This window comes from Periplaneta americana, chromosome 4, assembly GCF_040183065.1.
Source record: "Periplaneta americana isolate PAMFEO1 chromosome 4, P.americana_PAMFEO1_priV1, whole genome shotgun sequence".
NCBI lineage: Eukaryota > Metazoa > Arthropoda > Insecta > Blattodea > Blattidae > Periplaneta > Periplaneta americana.
In genome coordinates, this window is record NC_091120.1 from 201,499,763 (window position 1) to 201,521,104 (window position 21,342).

The 21,342-nt window shown below is 36.3% G+C and overlaps 1 protein-coding gene across 1 annotated transcript in view; it reads left to right on the forward strand.

The window, feature by feature from the left end:
* Positions 1 to 18,252, forward strand: part of LOC138698608 (BTB/POZ domain-containing protein 7) — a 46,146-nt gene extending 27,894 nt beyond the window's left edge. The window contains exon 9 of the mRNA XM_069824656.1: positions 1,800 to 18,252. Coding sequence (XP_069680757.1) covers positions 1,800 to 2,117 — 318 coding nt within the window. The 3' untranslated portion in view covers positions 2,118 to 18,252. The remainder of the gene's footprint in view (positions 1 to 1,799) is intronic.
* The last annotated feature ends 3,090 nt before the right edge of the window (positions 18,253 to 21,342 follow it).

Sequence of the window (21,342 nt, forward strand, 5' to 3'; positions counted from 1 at the left end):
TAGCTCTGTCATCTTCTTTAGGGAATGAAGAAGATGGCAGAGCTAGCCGTCGAAAGCTTGGAAGCAAATCTCCAACTCACCTGGCTGAGAACCCGAGAAGAGTTATTCTACATCAAACACCGGGAAAGCCTCAAGTCATACAAAAAGAATGTTTTGAGTGCAAGAGGTCAAATGACTTTATTGTCAAATGCCTGGCATTAGGAAACAACAACATTGATAGATGGAGTAAGAGCTATTTGTGTTTCACATTAAAATCTCAATTTCATAAAAAATCTATTATTTAAGATTTTTATTCACCATAAAATATGATCTCTACTCCTTTGTTTTATTGGTATCGTGTAATCACTGCAAACTGAAGTGGCAGTGTGCTTTTTCCATAGCAACTGAGTGCTTCTGATTGGTTGGTTTGAATTTTTTTATATAATAATGGCAGGAATGAAGATATACGAAAAAATTTAAATATATTTTCATTGATTGAAAAAATTACAACATATAGGGAAAAGTGGAAAAAATCATCTCTTGAGAATGGATAATACCCACATTTCACTATAAACATATGAAGAGTCCACTGCAAGAATGATGGATGTCATTTGGAATACATTTTGCAGGAGAAGCAATTGAAAGTTTGAAATGCTTAGCGCTCAAAGCTTAACTGTGATTTTCCGATCATTACTGGACAATGACTATCAGTGTTAATGCCATATAACTCTGTATGTACATTCTGTATGTCTTAAGCTGTGCATTGACAGTCTTGGTTCATTTTCGACAAGAAAGTGACATCCATCATTCTTGCAGTGGACTCTTCATATACTGTAGATATTAATCTTCTGGCTATAGAGCTGTAGGAAGATCTGCAAGGAGATGGCACAAAACATGAGGCTGGAATAGGAGAGCTCTCATAATCTTTGAAGAGTTGACAATGACGATGATGACTAATGGCAGGTACATAACTTTTCACCATTGACCTATATGGAGCCAATTGTGTACACCAATTTACCGACAGTCATTGCTCAAGGTGTGCCATATGAAGCTGGACTTGCATCACTCGTGATTTGATGAAATGATGATAGAGATTTGTTGGAATGAACCAGGGCTACATGGACCTTGGGCTTGGCCAACACAAGTTATTAATTGGGGGTACACCAGGGATCGAATCTCGGTCCACAGAATTATAAGTCCATCGCTCTAGTCACTATACTAAAAGCCAGGTTATGAACCGACTAAACCGGAAGCAACGTTGTGTTGGTCTCTTTCTGAGCTCTGTTGCCACATAGTGGGGCGAGATTCAAAGCGTGTTCAGCGTTTGTCACCGATATGTTTAAAATAACTACTGTATATAGTTCTCGATAACACTATCCACAATATTAGTAATTAAAATTACTGTTTTTAAGAAAGCACGAGCTAATGATGCTGGTACGAAATACGACTCGTAATGCACGTGGTACTGCAAATGAACTGGCTACACTGTCTCCGTGATTCCTTTGCCAGATTTTCGTTAGCAGACGACATTTTCACGCGAGGTCCAATGAAAAGCTCCGTTCTCGTTCTCCCCTCCATCCCCCACACTCAACGTGCCATCACTGCACAGTCTACCCCTCTAACCCGCACTTTCCTCTCGCCCATCCAACTACTTCCTGTTTCGTCGGTTCATAACCTGGCTTTTAGTATAGATCACCATGGCTGCTTGTTGGTTTGAATGTTTACATTCTCATCTGTCTCTTTACTGGTTCCCAGGAAGTGACAAAAAATTTGTTTAACCATCAATTCCATCAGTGACTGTCTGCTTTTCCCTTCCACAGCCCGAGAGCAGCTCCTGTAGTGACGGCCACCTGTCCGACATCATGCCAGATGTCGCCATGGCAACAGCATCGTTCGGCCAGCTGCAGCTGCAGGAGCAACAGGAGTTGGAGCTGGACCTCGGGGATGGCACAAGCCACCTGCACAACCCCCTGTCCCCCCACCCCGTCCACCCACTGCTGCCCCACCCCCTGCCGCACGGGGGGTACCACAGATACCTGGGCGGACCGGGCCCTGGACCGCCACCGCCGTACACACACCACCATGCTCGACACATGGGGTCCGGCCCGTACCACACCGGGCCCCCACGGTTCATATAGTGCAGCGATGCGCTTCCAGCGCAGCCCGGGATTCTGAACCAAGTGACAGACTTCGCGACGTGCTGCCACAGGCGCCTCCTGGAGAGCTGGGACGCCCTGAGATGAGGCACGTCTGGATGTGGTGTCATATTGTCGGTGTAATGGTCAGTGTTGAAAGTATATAATCACAGGCATATGTAATGGATTGATCTTCATGTCGCAAGACCAGTTCAGTATACTAGATGGAATGTAATCTTTGCAGGAACCTTCTGTAGAAATACGTTACAAACATTGTAGATATGACATAAAAAGGTCCAATTCTGCGGATTTTTCACATCGAACTGCAGTTCATACTTAACCTCTCCCCCTTTTTTTTTTAATAATCTTGGAGCGTTTAAAACTGGGGTATGTAGAATACGAGATTAATACGAACGTTGTAGAGTCTGTGAGCCAATGAGACATTTTTGTGGTGGATGTTGGAAGCTGCGGGCTTGTGTATGACGAATGTTGATGATTTCATTTTATTTCACCCCCACTTTTTATGTTCTTCCATGAAAGCAATGTGTTGGTTATATTTATGAATGTGCGATAAAATAGAAGAAGCAGAAAAAAAATGAAAAAGAAATCTTAGTATTTCCTGTATTGTTGCATCAGTATACATTTAGATAGTTGCAGGCTGTGGTGATATTTCCAACAATTCTACTCTGTCGTTATATTAATTTTCTGGGGTCAGAGTTGTCCATGTCGAAACTCATTTTATGTTGTTTTTATTTATTTTGTTAACTGTTACAATGGAACTATTGTGAGGCCATATTTTAAATACTTGATTATTATATGTGTGACTTTGTGAACGTTAAATTATTTGATGTTGAACGAATTTTGTGGTAATGATTGGTACTGTGACAGCAAGAGAGTCATCAGCACTCACCCTAAAGATAGCAAGCCCATAGGCAAAGATACAAAGTCCTTTAAGAGAGAGAAAAATAAATTTAATTTTAAACAAGTCAAGTCATTTGCATAGAATGTAACAAAAATTTTATTAAACAGTTGTGATATTTGTCTGTACTAAATTCGTCTATAACAGAGAAATAGCTTAACTTTGAAACCAAGCCATATTCATCAGCCAGACTTGCCAGTTTAACAACATCTCTTGATGGATAATGTTGTATAAATTACAATTTTTAGAGAGATTTCTCGTCTGAACCTACTGTAAGGAATTATTAATCTGTACTATTCTTAATGGCGGCTAGGTAGCTCAGTTGGTAGAGCAGCTGGCTACGGACTGGAAGGTCCGGGGTTCGATCCCAGGTGGTGACAGGATTTTTTCTCATTGCCAAACTTGCAGAACGGCCCCGAGGTTCACTATAAAATTGAGTACCGGGTCTTTCTCGGGGATAAAAGGCGGTCAGAGTGTGGTGCCGACCACACCATCTCATTCTAGTGCCGAGGTCATGGAAAGCATGGGGCTCTACCTCCATGCCCCCCAAGTGCCTTCATGGCATGTTACGGGGATACCTTTACCTTTTTACTATTCTTAACATTTTGTATAAGTGAGGGTAAACTTCAACCAAGTTGTCGTCAATTTTTTATTTTACTACTTCGTAGGTAACTGATTTTGAGGTGCAATCCTTGTATAGATTGTCATTTTCCAAGCTATTTTACTTTATTTTTTGACAAAATTGGACAAGTCAGTATTGATTTCCGTAAATAGCTGTCATGGTCGCTCTTCATTGGAAATGTAATGTGTTATTGAAAGAGAACACGGATGTTCTACAAAATTCTAATTTTTTAAGCATACATCACGAAGTGTTTTCAAAACTGGAAAACCTGTGTAACTTCATACTAGCAGAAGTACAAATTTTTAACGTGATCCATTTTTTTTTTCTTTTGTTAAAAAACGTTTTTTACAAAGAGTGTTGCTTAAATAAATAAAGGATGCATGCTATTTCGTACATCTTGAGAAGACCTTAACAGGCACATAGCCCTAGAAACTACCTCCATATCCTGCCATTATTTTAATATTTTGGTAGTGGTAGTTCTTACGTCACTTACATAAGAATTTTCTAAAATTTAATTTTTCATCATTTCATTCCGTATGGACATTCTGTCCCTTTTGGTGTAAAATGGAGTATAAAACAAGATGATATGATCTCCATGTTGGAGTTTTGCTATTCCAAAACAAAAGAAAGGCATCGTGTAAGATAAGAGCAATGCAGATTTTTTTGTACTAGCTAGCTACGAGTCTTCGAAATATTAATTTACTTTCATAAATAAAAAGGGAAAATAACTTATTTTATGTTATGTAATATCAAAATCATTAGGCATTCTTTTGGTCACACATTAAATTAAATGATAGAGCAATGACTAGACACGAACACAGATTAATAAGTAGATTCAGTATTGGATTATTTATTGTAATTTAATTTCAGTCACATGAATGTGCTGGTTTAACACAGTACTGAGGCCACCGGTGTAGCTTGGTCGATTAAGGCACTTGCCTGCCGATCCGGAGTTGCGCTCAGGCGCAGGTTCAATTCCCGCTTGGGCTGATTACCTGGTTGGGTTTTTCCGAGGTTTTCCCCAACTGTAATGCAAATATCAGGTAATCTATGGCATATCCTTGGCCTCATCTCGCTGTCATCAATTCCATCGATGCTAAATAACCTCGTAGTTGATACAGCGTCGTTGAATAACCAAGTAAAAAACACAGTGCTGATAGTTGTATAGAAATGTCGTGTGCAAAGATTCGGATTGCATCATTTTATGGCAAAACAGTTTGAGCAGAGCAACAGAAACATAAGTATGTATAGTCCAGTACACTGTTGGACAGTTGGTACACCTGGCTTGGAGATGTACTACGTGTTAGCACTGTTTCATTATACCGTATTTCACTGCACTCATTCAAATGCTTTGAAACATTCTCCTAAGACTACTGGTAAAGTGTATCACAACATGTGAAACATCCGTACAAGGAAATTCTTTACAGATGCCACTGGCTTTTGTGTTTTAATAGCCACTCACTCCTACGGCAATTAAAATTGTAACTTGCTTTGTTATTAAAAGTAAAAGATTCTTATACCTATTTACTTACAGTAGATGTTCAAAATGAAGACCATCTGCCTTTATTATCCATGAAATCCATATGAAATGTTAGGAATTCAGCAAAACAAAAGAAAAAATAGAATCAGTGTTAACTCTTTGGTACCATTAATACTACTGTGATACATTGTTGTTCTCGATTTAAATGGTATGACTTTAAATTTTAATGCAAGTGCTAATACAGAAAATTGTTTTTCGAAGTAGCATTTCAAATTTCGTACCTTATAGGGTCACTTTAAAAATAACAGCAGGTTATGACATGTCTGCAGTGGTAATGGTAACCATGTTGCATAGGTACCATATTGGAATAGGGACATAATTGTTGAACGGGTGAAAATGATTCAAGATCTGTAGCATGGTTCATTAGAGTTTATAGTTTTAATTCCTTCTCAGCATAGATATGTAACATTTAAGCAGAAAAGCGAAGTGAATATATCAACATAATGACTGAAAACTTTCAGCTCAGAGCGTGTGCAGTGTGACATTCTTTGACTTAGAAAAAAACTCGAATCGCTCAACTATCATGTCCCTCATTGTACTATCAGGCTTCCACTAAATTCGACATTCATGGTGGGTTGCAAGAATGCATTTATTCCTTCGTTAGCCGATAACGGACCAATAAGTTCGAAAGATGCGTTGCAAGAAACATCTGTAGTGTTATCGATCCGTTAAAGTATTCCCTAACTTAGAGATCTGATTTCCCTCCTATAATAATATTTATTCGTACGTTAGACAGTCACCTTACATACATTTTGTATATCGACGAGTAGTTTATATATTTTCATTAATCGTAATGTTACCTGTATGAGATTCAGGCTTGCGATATTTTGTATAATAGGCGTATATACACGATGTTAAAATAATATTGCATATCGATGCCTAAAAAGTGATACTCATATCTGTACATTTGCAGGTAATTAAAGGAAACTGTTTCAGAAATTATTTTCTCAAAATAGACAAACTTGTTATATGTATGTTTATGCTTCCCAAGATCTTTTATTCGAGAACAATATATTAGTACACTGTCCAATTTTGTGAACACAATAATATGTAGTTAATCTAAATAATAATAATGTAAGTTAGTTAAACTAAATTACCATTTTTGTAGTTAGAGGTATCTCTTCTTAGTCATCGATATACGGTAATTTGATTACTTGTTTATTCATTTACGGTCTTACTAATAAAAACTCTATATACAGACGTTTAACTGTCTTATACTTATATAATCAGTAGCTCGTTTATACGGCATGTGTAAATTCCTTACTAATAATCACTACATACGTCATGTATAACAGTATAACTGTTACACAGCTACGTCATAGTTTCGTCATTACTTCGTTACGAAAGATAATAGAATATCTGAGGTTCTCTGTTGCATCCGGTAGAGCGCTCTAGTGTGGAGTGTAAAGTATCGATAGTACAACTGGCTCTAATCGATTACCATACTATATTTTGGTCAAAGAGTACAAGCTACAGTAATATTATTCTAATTATTCTGTGCTCTTTGGTTTGTTCTTCTTTGGTTACTAGGCAACCATCATCATAAAATGACAGTGGATACGAACAGCTGTTAGAGAGGCGGCCATTTTTTCTCTATATACAACGCTTAAACAAGAGGTTTCTTGTATATAACTACTGCAAAGCAATTCCCACTGTATAGTTACAGCCTGTTTATAGGTCCATAGCTTATTCACGGTTTATTAGTAACGTTTTCTGCCTCAACTCTGCATAAGTCTCGTATAAAAACTATAAACGGTTTATTAGTAAGACTGTTATTAATTAATTCTTCGAATAGCGAAGTTATTTATTTCTTTATTACGGACTCTAGTTCATCGTCTGACTTCGAGGTTATGTGCTCTGTAGTCTGTCTTTTTATTTTCTATGAAATCAATGCACTCGTGCGCTATTTCTAATAAATAACAAATAGGTATATTTATCTTTCTCACTGAAACTTCTGTTCCTGATTTCTTTCTGATTCGTATTAGTCAATAGGCCATTTATTGCAAATTTTGACAACAATAAAAGCAATGCCTCCCATCAGTCTAGCAGCTGATGTTCACTTTTTATTCATTCATGTCCTATTGCGTCACTTGTGAAATACAAAGATGCTTGGTTAACGATCCAATAACTATACTGTTTTCGCTGTAAGAAAAATCCTAATGTAAACACAAGCACGTGGCTGTCATACCCGTGATTGGCTCACGGTCGAAACACTCACACGATGCAGAGAAATATAGTTCGTGTTTGGAAACCATAATCTTGTATTATTTGAAAATAAAAAATTCAATTCTAGTTGTTAAATACGATGAAACATATAACTTCACTCATATGTAAAACGCTATGTAAAAGAAAAAACACTTTTATATTTTGTTATGTACTATGAACACAGATGAATACCAACAGTAACACCGCGGTAGTCTGTTCTTGTAAGAGCTGGCGTCACTACGTAAGCACGTGGTACTGAAGTATGGCTTCTTTATCCTCGGTGTGTGTGGTTATTAGTCATAAGATTGGAAACCTTCTCAAAAGTGGAAAAACAAATGCTCTTAAATGTATATAATAAATTATGTGATAATTTAATTACAGTATAATTATAAAGTAAATGTTTCCTAAGCAAACGAATGCATAGTAGTGAGGTTAGGCCTACTTGATGAGTAACGGGAAATGTTTAACATGAAACAGAATGTACAACAGTAGGTGGGAACACGTACTGAGAATCTATGGCGCCAAACAGCGGCCAATGAAGCCTCACTTCAGCCACGTGCTATTGTTTACATTAGGATTTTTCTTACAGCGAAAAGATAATAGTGACCTGTTAAATTCCTCTTCTGCAACCCGACAATCCACTAACTTTAAAGGTCCACTAACTAATGGAGAAATACATTATTTATAGGTCTGTTTTCTTGCAACCCAGCATCAGAATACTGCATACGCTTGTAGTGTTGTTTATAGTTGAACCAATAGTAGAAAGGTTAAAAAGTTCTGTATTTTTCAGAGTTCTTTGTTTAATCTTCTGAGCATGATTTCATGCTATACCATACATCAGTTTTTAAATGTGTTGTGGTACTTTCATAACTTCATTCTGTCATTTCATGTGACATTTTCCCCACGAAGACTGCTTGATAAATGTCTCGCAAATAAAATTCGTTTTCGACTAATCTCATTTTTACAAGAAAACTAGACATTGATTGCACTTTTACTAACAGATTATAAATGTGAATTACTGGCAGAGACATGTTGACAGAAAATCATTTTTTAAGTCTTGCGACATTTGTAGAGAACTTACATAAATTGCTCTCTCGTAATTTCTTCTGATAGTGATTCAGCTGTGAATACCTTCGTATTACTGTTAACTTAAACAGTGACGTGCTGTTTTCTGGTTGCCTCTCAGTTGCTTTGAAATATGGTTGGTTCCCAATGCGAGCACTCGAGCGACGTGGACAACTCTGCTTCCCTGTGTGGCTGTATGGTTTGTTTACTTAATGGTGTCTCCAGTAGCACTCAAGGTTGTTGCCGAGCAAGAATGCTGCGTACACACGTTCTTGTTTGGATATTGTGGTATTATTTTATTAATTTTTATTGTTATAATTTAAGTGAATGGAATGGTTGTGGGTTCCTTTACTCTGCGAAAACATTCGATATTGTATTTATATATCATGTCGAAGAACTTGGTTTGGGAACTGAAGGTGAGCTTTAGATGTGTTGTCCCTCTCTCTCCAACAAATCTCGTCAGTAACCTTGACTAAAGCACATTAGTTAAGTTTGCAAATTATGTTTCTTTTTTTGCCCTGGAGGAACTAGTATTAATTCTATTTTAAAACGGATTATTGTATTGTGGATGTCACCAGGACGAGTTCAGTGTCTCAAGGTACATCCACAACCCTATTGGTCCATGACATTTGAGTTTTCAAGTGTGTTAGAAGTTTTTATGTGGATCAGACCTTTGTCAAATCGGAGAGGTTTTTTTTATTTTTGTGCCAAGATTTTGTATGTTATTGGCTGCGTTCAGCCGGGACAGCGCTGAGGTAGCGCTGAAATAGTGACAGCACTGAACGCCTAGCTGACCGACAGTGCTGAAATAGCGGCCGCCATTTTTCATAGCAAAATTTTTTTTGCTGCAAGCCTGCTGCTAGCCAGCGAAAGTGGAGGGGGTAGGCAATAACCAATGGTATCGTATATTCCAAAGTAGACGGAACAATAGCAGTGTGTTTCTTTGTAAAGACAGCGGACATTTTGCAATGGTCGTTCAGCAACTCACGGCTGCTGTAACTCAGCAAAAATGAATAGCTGAATTAGCGCTGTCCCGGCTGAACGCAGCCAATATTTTTTAATGGTCTCATTCGAATCTATATACGTGATTTACTCATATTGTAATTCAATGACAATTTTTAAGCAGAATTCCAGCGTGTGTGAAAAGATTTTTATTGAATTTTATGATTTGTTTTGATATTTTAGAAAATTGTTTATGAATTGCTGCATATCCAGAGATTGAGATAGCCCAAGTAAGCAATTTCTGCCTTTTATGAAGTTCGTCACATCCTTTGCCTGTTTTGAGCTGTCTCATAAAATAAATGTGTTTGAGAGATTCTACAGAGCATTGAGAATGTCGTGTCTTGAGAGCTTATAGCCATTCTATGACTTGAAAATATTGAAAGTGGTTCCTTGAAATGTGGAAATCGGTATCTTCAAATGCAAAAATTTGTGAATTGCATGTCCACATTGTAAGAGAGATGTGGTGAAAGTTTCAGATTAATTGGTGTAAACATGTAGAACTTAGAAATTTCACAGATCCATAATCTTGTCGACCTGGTTGACGAGTTGGTATAGCGCTGGCCTTCTATGCCCAAGATTGCGGGTTCGATCCCAGGACAGGTCGACGGCATTTAAGTGTGTTTAAATGCAACAGGTTCATGTCAGTATATTTACTGGCATGTAAAAGAACTCCTGCGGGACAAAATTCTGGCACATCCGGCGACGCTGATATAACCTCTGCAGTTGCGAGCGTCGTTAAATAAAACATAACATTTTTTTTTCCGTAGCCTTAACTCCTCCCTTTGATAGGTGCAGTACAGTTAACTGAAATATTAATTCAATAACTGACATTAACAGAGTTAAAAGATACCAAAATTAGTCGTGATTAGTGAACATGGCTTCCAGTGATTAATTATAAGCTGAGTCAAAATATTGGCTTGGACGGCAGAGATAGTAAAAGTGAAGTTTTCCAAATTTTAAAAATGACAAGCAAAAGAACTAAGCGAATTGTCATTGTCAATATTGCTAGCTCTTATGCCAATGCAAGATAAAAGTTACCTTACATTTGTTTCTGAAGTTTATAAGCTACCAAGTGAGCTATTATTGATCCAACCTGGAGGACCGTGCTGAGAGAGTGCCTGAGGTGAACTGATAGCAAGTACAGTGCATATGCAGAAAATCGATAGGCAAAAGTTGATCATATTGGAAACCTGACAAAACTAAATATACCATCCTGTCAGATTACAGTAAAAGTCACATGTGCATTCAGACTGTTACATCTACAGTCTGGTTTTTGGCAGATGAATGCAGTTTGTTTTGTTTACATTGCAAGAGTGAACAGAGTTTACTAAAGCCACCTGCAAGTCCATGTGAGTGAAAGCTGTACCCAATAATAATGTGGCACGAACTACGTCATATATATATATATATATTTTTTTTTCTCTCTCTCTCTCTATGAGGCCGGAAGGGGAACATCCCTATGCACTGCAACCTAAGGTCTATTGTACGCCCTTGGGTTGAGTTGTGGCCCAACGACCGCACCCACGCCGAACTGACCTAACCCTCAACACCCTAACAACCAGTCCTGCCATCCCTCTAAGTCCATGTACCATTCCACCCCAACACCCCTCCCACATTCTTCCCTCAAACGGTCTGAGGTGTATGCCACCCCTCCCGTCTGGCCAATGGTCTGAGGTGTAGGCCACCCCTCCTGTTGGGAGGGTCGTCATTTATATAGTGAACAAGGAGTTGTGTAATGCACTACAGTTGACTACTGTAGCTAGTTGGAATATTACAGATGTTTCACTTTGTGGTGGCAGCTCTCTTGTGTCCTTGTTGCTGTGAGGTGTTTGTTATTTCTCAGAATCGGTTGAGATAAGAGATCAGGTCTATGCATTGCGTATAATTATGAGGCAAAAAAAGTTTATTTTCACCTGTCATCATCCTGCAATACTGAGAAAGAGCAGAGGTGGATGGTCATCAATCGAGTACGGGAGTAACATATTAATATAGAACGATTTAGAAGATGATAATGATAATAATAATAATAATAATAATAATAATAATAATAATAATAATCATCAATCTTCTTAATGTATCCAGCTGTTTGCTGACAACATAAAGTCCACTGTAGTCTATTCAGTTTTTGTTTTCCACGAGAAATGAGGGGTATTTTGATCGGTGTTCGTTATAGATGCCTGTTACTAGTAGCCAGAGTTGGGGTGTAGTCAATATATACTGCAGGGCTGTGTCTTCTGCAACTGGTACTGATGATTTTAATTTACTTCTTTTGTGGTTTATGGATGGACAGTATAGAAGAATGTGTTCCAGATCTTCATCATGATTATTACACCACAGACAAGTTGGATTATCGGAAAGGTGAAATCGGTGTAGGTACAATTGAGTGACAATGTGACCTGTTCTGGCTCTTGTTAAAAATGTTTGAACATGTCTGGGAAAGTTTTTGTACATTTCCAGATCATTTGGTTTCTTTTGTACAGACTGTAAAATTTTTCCTTTGTCAGAAGAGAGCCACTTGTTGATCCATAGGTTTATAAAACGAGATAATAATAATAATAATAATAATAATAATAATAATAAAAAATGATGTGTGGCACGACAGCCTATGAAGGCCCAAGGCCAACTGTTGGCTGCTGGTCTCACTACTACATGCCATAGCAGAGGTGGACGATCAATCAATATGGGGGTATCATGTTGTTAGAACGATATTGCTTCAGCCATTATAGCTTCTTCTTCTTCATCTATCCCTTGTGCCTTGCAGCGTTGGGTCCTCCACCCATTTCTTATATCTCTCCCGGTCCAATGCCAATCTTCTTATTTCCCGGATTTCCTTCCCTCTTCTCCCCACCACATCATTAACGTATTGTTCCCATTCTATTCTTGGTCTACCCCTCCTCCTCTTACCTTCTACTCTTGATTCGAATACTTCTTTCACTTTCCTTTCATCTCCCAATCTAACCAGATGTCCAAACCAATTCAGTTGTTTCCTTTCAATTTGTTCTACCACTGGTGCCTGCTGCAGTTCATTTCTAATATTTATATTTCTAACTCTATCTCTCTTAGTTTTCCCAACTACCTTTCTCAGATATTTCATTTCTGATGCCGTCACCATGCTTTTATGCTTATCCATCAAGAAAACAAAAATGCAGATTTATAAAACAGTATATTTACCTTTACTCCTATATGGTGTTGAGACTGGCCAAAATTTCATGATAAAATTTGTTCCCCCATGAGAACTCGAACAGCGCTATTTCCATAACGACAGTCCAGGTATGAGGCCTTAGCATTGTGCCTGATGTTATTGACAATGCAGTTGTTCCTTGCGAGCATGAGAGTGTTGATTTCTCTTCGTCTGGAAGTGGAACAACGAGTTGTCAATCTCGTTCTGATTCTGATTAGCCTAGCTGCTGGACTGAGACAAGTGCGGATGGTTTTTAATAGAGCGGTAGTAGTAGTGTCTCACAAGCAACCTATCACATTAGTGTAATACCTCTCAGGGATCACTAGGTGAGCATTGGACATTTTTATTACACTTCGCTTACATTTCTGCTGCATGTGTCACTCATCCCAACAATGGACTGCCACCACATAGTGATAGATCTACAGCTTTCAGTACCTAAAATATATTTGTACATGGCTAGGTTTTGTTTTCAGAATGAATTATTGTTATAACGTGAATTTTAAATAATTCAATTGCCATAGCAATTTTGTGGGACAAATTAATGATGATAATCGAAGCCTCAGTGTAATAATAATCTTTATGCTCGACCATGCCGAAATGTAGTAATTATACACCTGGTAGCAGCCCTTTAATGCACCTCATTAAAGTACACCTATTCATTAAAGTTCAGGTGTTCCACCAATCAGAAAATACCATTGTAGCAATATGAAAGCGCAAGTATCAATTATTCTCGAATATGAAATCGAAAGACAACAATAAATCAGTAAATCACCTATATTTGAAATAAAGTCAGTTCTGTTACTATAATAATTAGCGTTAATTGTAAATAATATTCAAATAAATTCAATTTGTCATCTCCTTTTTCAATGTCTAATTAAATTTCAAGGTTATATCAAGATTAATGTTTATTTTACTCTCTAGATTATATCAGGGTCAATGTCGACATCTGTTTCTCGGAAAAAATCAATACTTTCGCGTCTGCGCACATCTCACAATTTACGAGGTATTGGGCAAGGTCAGTTCCGCTCCTCAGTCAGATAAGAATAACATGAATACTTATGAATAATTTCAAGTTAGAAATATGGTCGAGCATAAAAAGTCGTATGAAACTTGACTATAATGGTAATTAAGACGCTCGTATGAAAATTATGAAACTCGCTTGCGCTCGTTTCATAAACATACTCGCGTCTTAATTACTACTATTATATGCTCGTTGCATAATGTACTATTATCAAAATGAATTGAGACTTTCCAATTACTTGTATCATGATTCCAGTCTAGGCAGATCTTCCTCACTTCGGCTACATCAGGTGTGTGATCCCTTCTAGTGTTACGTTACAGTGTTTAGTCAAGGTTACTGTGCGACGTTGAAACTTGTGTATAATGCAAAATTAAGACTCGAGATTATGATCTTCCGCGTGAGTGTGAGAGTGACCTCGTTGCATAGGTGCCAACTAAAAGTATTGATGTAAATATTATACTTCTTTTTTATGTGAGCATGGAGAGTGCGTGTGCATGGGTGTGGTGTGGATGTGAGCATGCATATGTTGCCATACATTTTTCAATGCAAGTCCGATTCTTTGATCACAAGCATAATAATGATCACACCTTTGTTATACCTCCCATGCGTTGGTGGTGATAATCTGTACTGTCCGATATGTTTGGTCCAATGTTTCATAACCACCGCTTTCTTTCACTGTTTGGATCAGTTATTTGAGAAACTCGCAAGCCACTAAACTTATCAGTCACAGATGTTGAAGATTAAGTATTATGTACTACAAAATAACAAAACAATATGATGAAATGTATGTTGTTTCTCGGGGAAAGCCAGGGTAATTTACTGAGTTACAATGGCATGCTTGAAACTTATTTTTGTGAAGTCATTTTGAGTAAAAGAGGTTCGTATATACATGAATGTCTCCCAATAGTCGTGCAGTTCCTTTCTGTTTAGAGAAGTACATACATCACAGTGAATGAAACTTTGTGACTCCTCTGTGATCTACACATTCTAGCAAGTGGCATCAAGTAATGTGACTAACATACAAAACTTGAGGTGATCCATCATGTTACAGTGCTAAGAATAGTTACATTGCAACTGTTGAAAACTGGATCTATGATTATAGGAACTATTCTTATCACAATGACCTAAGGAATTACCTCGTCAAGTTAGCACGTTAGTCATGGATCACCCTGTACAAGGCTGTGCATGGAACTATATTATGCATTATACCATATGTTCAGTTTTAAATGGGATCTTCAGGGACTTGTTTTTATGTTCAAGGTGTCGTAGGTTTGTTTGCCAAGCCTATTTTACTGATTTAATTATTTGTGGTACTTTCGAATGTCGGAGTTTTGCACTCAGTATTTTAATTTGTTTATTACAGTGAAACCTCTCATTTATGGACATCGAAGGGATCTATCAATCTGTCCGCATCTGGGAGGTGTCCTTTATCGGGAGGGAGGCTCCCCAGTCTAACAGTAAATTTATAATATGCATTATGTATTCCTTCACGCTTTAAATGAAATGTATTATTGTAGTTTAATTATAAATACAGTCTACTGTACTACAGTAAATTCTTTGCAACTTTGAACTACAGTAGATAAGACCAAAAAGGGAAAATATAATACTGTGCCATCAATTTTATTCTAGGTCTACAGTTATCTGTAATTTGCAGTTTTCAACTTAACTTTTATGTTCAGGTGCCATGTCTCTCGAAATAGAACAACTGATTGAAGTGAAGAGAATAATTTTACTTACCCTATCATGTGTCGAATACAATTTCACGATTGCGAAAACCTTGGACCCATCAGACAGGTTAAATTTTATGACTTTGTTTATCCACCCGCTTCCAGCTAACAAGGGGTAGCCGGCTGGGCTAGTGGTTGCCTATGAGATCCTTATTGTCATCTTTCATGTTAAGGAATTTCTGTACAGTTCTCAAAACTAAATTTTCCATTTTTGTAACACATTAGGCCTTGAAATCCAAGTTCTGTCTGCAGGCAGGAGGTCCGTGTCTGAGAGTGTCCATAAACGAGAGTTGAATTTATCATTATTTCTATATTATTTCAGTTGGGACATAAAAATCTGTCTGTATCTTGGAGGTGTCCGTGAGGAGAGGTTTCACTGTATATTCATTTTTAAAAATGTATATATATTTTGTTATTACGTGAACAAGAAAATATTGAATTTACCTATTGATAGTTCTGAGAAGGTTTCTTTGAGGAAATTGCTGGAATTATGGCTAATTGGTCAAAGCTCATTTACGCAATGATCAACATCATAATGATACTGTTGTACAACTAAAAGTCCTGTGCAGAAGTAAGTTTCAAAAATAAATTTGTAATGCTCCATTGTAACATTCTTTTCACCTTTTAGAAATTAAAAAAAAAAGAAAGTTTCGTTGTAATAATAACATGGATAACATTTATATTTTGTTTTTAATACATGGCTGCATTTATTTGTTGACAAAACAAAAGAACAGTACCAGTGCAAACAACAGATGTGGCTTGCATCATTTATCTATGCCTTGAGATTTAAACTTGCTCCATGATGATAACCCCATGGATCTATAGAAACAAATGCCAAAAGTTCTCATTAAAAATTGAACATGGGTTAGAAGGAAGCATAAAAATTGTATTTACTTCTTTATAACACACCATCAAATATAATATGCGCCCAATTTTTAGAACACAAAAACAAATAAGTGTGCTGGGGAATATAACTTGCATCTATGCCAAATATACGCAGAAAACCTATTGTAGAAGCGAAAATGTTTTTTTTTTAAGTTCATATTTTTGTTGCACTTCCATCTTTATAATCTGAAGTCTTTTATCACCATGTTCGTCTAAATCCGAGTCATCACTGGAATCTCTGTGATTGTCATGCTTCCAAAGCAGGCTGTCAAATCCTGCTGTATCCTGAAATTTGTAACTTGTGTTCAGCATGCCTGTGGTCCAGGCAACACAGGTGTTTTCTTCAGGTACTCCGGTTCCCCTATTTCATGCCAACAATTTTCCGTCAATATTCATTATGAGTGCAATGTGGGCCAACCATCTGTGGTGCACTTGGGATAGTCTCTGACGAACTAAGTGGTCTGGCTCTAGTGACATCTGAGGGTCTCACAACCAGAGTGGACCAAGTCCACCAGTGATCAGTCTGTGGATTAATACAATCTCGGATGAAGAAATCTTAGATTTATTCATTGCCATAACAAACAAAGTCCATAACTCATTTGTTACTCCACAGAGGGCAGCATTTCCTATGGAAGGTGAAGGTTGCTAAGCGTGAACCAGGAACTTTAAGACTCAATTTCTCAAAATTATTCCAGAAGGACTTGGTTCATTCTGGTTTTGAACCCCTCATCTATAAGTCCGCTTGTAGAATTGGGGTGAAAACAAAAGTTAAGAGTCCTACTGTAGGAAAAAAACAAATAATAATCGAGTAAAGTAAATACTGTTTTGCACAGGGAAAACAAATTCTATCAGATGCTATATAAAATAAAATTATGACATGAGTTATTTCTTTTTCAGAGTAAAATACGACAAAGTATAGTTCAACTTAAAAAAAGCTGTAATTAGTCCCATACTTTTGCAATCAATCTTCCTGATATTTCTTATTTTTTATTTTATAGGTAACCCCCCCTTACTGCATGGCACAGTCTTGCACACACTGGTTTAATATTCAAATAACTTAAGTAATTCTTTCTTTCTCAACTGGTATCACATATGGTCAAATCCAATTCTTGACAGTGTGCCATATTTGTCCCAGTATGCAGTTTGAAATATTATATGCTTATATTATACATTATATGAATATAAAACCGGTATGTGCCATATCTGTCGCAGAATGCGGTAAGGGGTTACACAATTACATCTACTGCTTTTCTTAGGATTACAGTTGCTACAGTTTCCAGGTTACCATGTTCGCATGAAGTCCTTTTACTCGAAATGACTCCAAGAATAAGCTTCACAAAAGTGCTGGTATAACTTGGTGACTCACTTTTTATAACAATCTGACAGTTTCTCGGTTTTGAGATTCATCTTCAAGTAAATTGAGAAATACTCAGTTCAGAGAACTTTAATAATATGAAGTGTATATTATTGTTTGCTAATGCAGCGTCCTGCCCTCCCCTCCCCTCACTGTTGATCTTCATATCAGCCAAATCGTAATTTTGTATACAATTATAAATCTCGGAATTTCGAGAAGCAGATTGGTTGTCAGTATTTGTACTGGGCTGATTTTTTTTTTTCTCTTACAAGGTTAGAGAATTTTGAAGTTTCTCAATTAACTTATTCATTTGTTTAAATACGTGTATTTTCATTCATTAAATTCCATCTGGAATGGAATATTGTATTTTTTATGTCTGGAATTTAGGAAATCATAATTTGAAGTCTTAATTGCTGTAAAGATGAATATTGTTTGAAGAACCTTCCAACCAGATTTTATGCACAATTCTGTACTTAAATGACCAGAGAGCCTTGCATGGAAAACAATATTACAGTACATTTATTTTTTAAAGAAGTTATACTTTTGGGTCTGACGTTTTTACCTACTGTTAGACTAAAGGATCAGATATAAAGATTATGTTTATTTTAAAAACAGAAGGATGTTAGTTATTTCTTACTGGAATCGATACAAAATACCGTTTTATGTGGGTAACAGTGTTAGCTGCCTGAGAGGATTTCTGTCAGAAAGGCAGCTATAAAAATGTCCCTTTTATTGCTGTTTCCCTCCGTCTTCCCTCTCCTAGTACTTTATGTGGATTTTTCTGAATTTCCTTACTTTTATCTGAAATACACTCTTATACACTTCAACATTTTCATAGATATTTCATTGGTGTTAAATATATTATTGAATTTCCCACATTTGTTTTATGCACGAACTTGAGAAATAAATACCGCCTGCATCCAGAGGGTGGTAAGGAAAGGATCAAAGCTAATTATGTAAGACATACATAAATTGCGTTGTAAATAGGATTCTGTATTTCGGAATTAGTCTCAGTAATATGCTGCTATTGTGGCAGCCATGAGAAGCCATTATCATTTATTCTACGAAACTGCATAATAAGCTGTGTACATACTTAATAAATTGGTACAGACTCTTCTACAGTTCAAGAAATGTCTTGTTTTACAGAACTGTAGCATAGCAGGTCCTCAGTCCCCTCTCACTATGTGTGTACGCATTCATTCAATTTTAACTTCCATTCAGATTTTCCTGCACAAATGTTGTTCGTAGACAATAATCCTCCCTTAGTTTCAAGTTTGTTATTATTAGACAGCAGATTTCAAGTGCCTAAAATAGGTATGTAATAATAATAATAATAATAATAATAATAATAATAATAATAATAATAATTTATTTAACCTGGCAGAGTTAAGGCCATACGGCCTTCTCTAACACTCAACCAGGAGTAAAACTGTGTTACAAAAAACACTACAAATTTACAAAATACACTACAATTTTACACACAAAACTGAATAAGATAATAATAATAAAATGTAAACAACAAGTAAGTAGAAATCAGACATAATATATAACTTAGAGAAAGAAAGGAAAAAGCATAATAAAATGTGAACAGCAGGTCAAAATAAATGAGACATACAAAGTATAAAAAAATAAGACAATTATTGATGATGATGATAATAATAATAATAATAATAATAATAATGATAAAAAATAAGAATAGTAGTAGTAGTGATAATAATAATAATAATGCTGATAAAAAATAAGAATAGTAGTAGTAGTAATAATAATAATAATAATAATAATAATGCTGATAAAAAAATAAGAATAGTAGTAGTAATAATAATAATAATAATAATAATAATAATAATAATAATGCAAACAAGTAAGTAGAAATCAGACATAATATATAACATACAGAAAGAAAGGAAAAAGCAGAATAAAATATGAACAGCAGGTCAGAATAAATGAGACATACAAAGTATAAAAAAATAAGACAATTATTGATAATAATAATAATAATAATAATAATAATAATAATGTAATGTAATGTAAACAACAAGTAAGTAAAAATCAGACATAATATATAACATACAGAAAGAAAGGAAAAAGCAGAATAAAATATGAACAGCAGGTCAAAATAAATTAGACATACAAAGTATAAAAAAATAAGACAATTATTGATAATAATAATAATAATAATGATAAAAAATAATAATAGTAGTAATAGTAGTAGTAGTAATAATAATAATAATAATAATAATGATACAAAATAATAATAGTAGTAATAGTAGTAGTAGTAATAATAATAATAATAATAATAATAATAATAATAATAATAATAATAATAATAATACTAATACTAATAGTAGCATGTACTATGTACAGAGTGTCCCATAAGTGTAGAACCATAAGCCAAATCTCTGAAATACCATTTCCTCTTCTTTACAGGTACTTCTGAAGCAGAGTGATGTCGTTAAGTAAAGAGGAATGATATTCAAGCGATCGTATTTATTGGCAGCCACAATCACAGGGAATTTGCCCTGGAATTAAATCAGTTGCACCCTGACAGAGTGCCGATTATACGAAACTGGGTGGGAAATCTCATTAAAAATTCAGAGAGACGTGGTAGACAAACCACTCAGTGGATCACGAGAATGTCAACAGATGAGCACATAATAAGTTTTCTCACGCAAGCGCTCTTTCAGGATGCAACTGATTTAATTCTATTGCAAATTCCCTGTAATTGCGGCTGCCAACAAACAGGATTGCTTGAATATCATTCCTCTTTACTTAACGACATAACTCCGGCTTCAGAAGTACCTGTAAAGAATAAGAAACAATATTTGAAAGATTTGGTCTATGGTTCCAGGCTTATGGGACACTCTTTATAATGTTGCAGGGTTAGCTGAATTATTAATGTGTCAGCTTTCCACACTGGACCATATTCGAATCCCAGTGAGTCTGACTGAAAATTGTAATGGACAATTACTGTGTTTGCGAAGAGTTTCACAGAGTGCTAGTTTCCCATGCCAGCATCTCATCATTTCTTCAATAATAAAACAACAAAATTCGGTTGGAACAAAAGATAAAACCCAGAAAATTTTATTGACTAACTCTGAGATGATCCCAGAAAGGCCACGTAAATCTGCTGTTGCATTGTTCAGGTTTATAATAGTCATGATTGTTGAGCAAACCACTTGGACAAGATAGGAATTTACCATACATCCGCCTATGTATTGTGTGATGCAAATGAAGAGTTGAACATGGAACACATGAAAAAATGCACAGCATTGCTGCAAGAAGATGAAATTGCACAAAAATACTGCAGTGCAAGATAGCAAATGACTTCATTGTCAAGTGCCTAGGCATTGGACCTACAACAACATAATAATAATCACCATCGCCATGATGATTTATAAACACTCTCCATGGTGCGCTATAGGCATTTTTTTTAATGCCACCAGTTGTCTTTCAACATTTCTGGTCTTCTCTTCTGACAGTGGTTTATGTGTAACTCCTGAGATTGGGGCACCTGGAAGGCAAAGTTATGTTACCCTGATGATATGATAGGATGGTGATGTATGATTATTTTGCACCAGGAGAGGTCTTAAATCTAAACTTAAGCTAAATTCCAGATGATGGCCGGACACAGGAACAGCTCCCTTTAAGGAAAAATCCCTTTGCTTTACACAGGAATCGAACCTGGAATCTCATGAACTGTAGCCGGG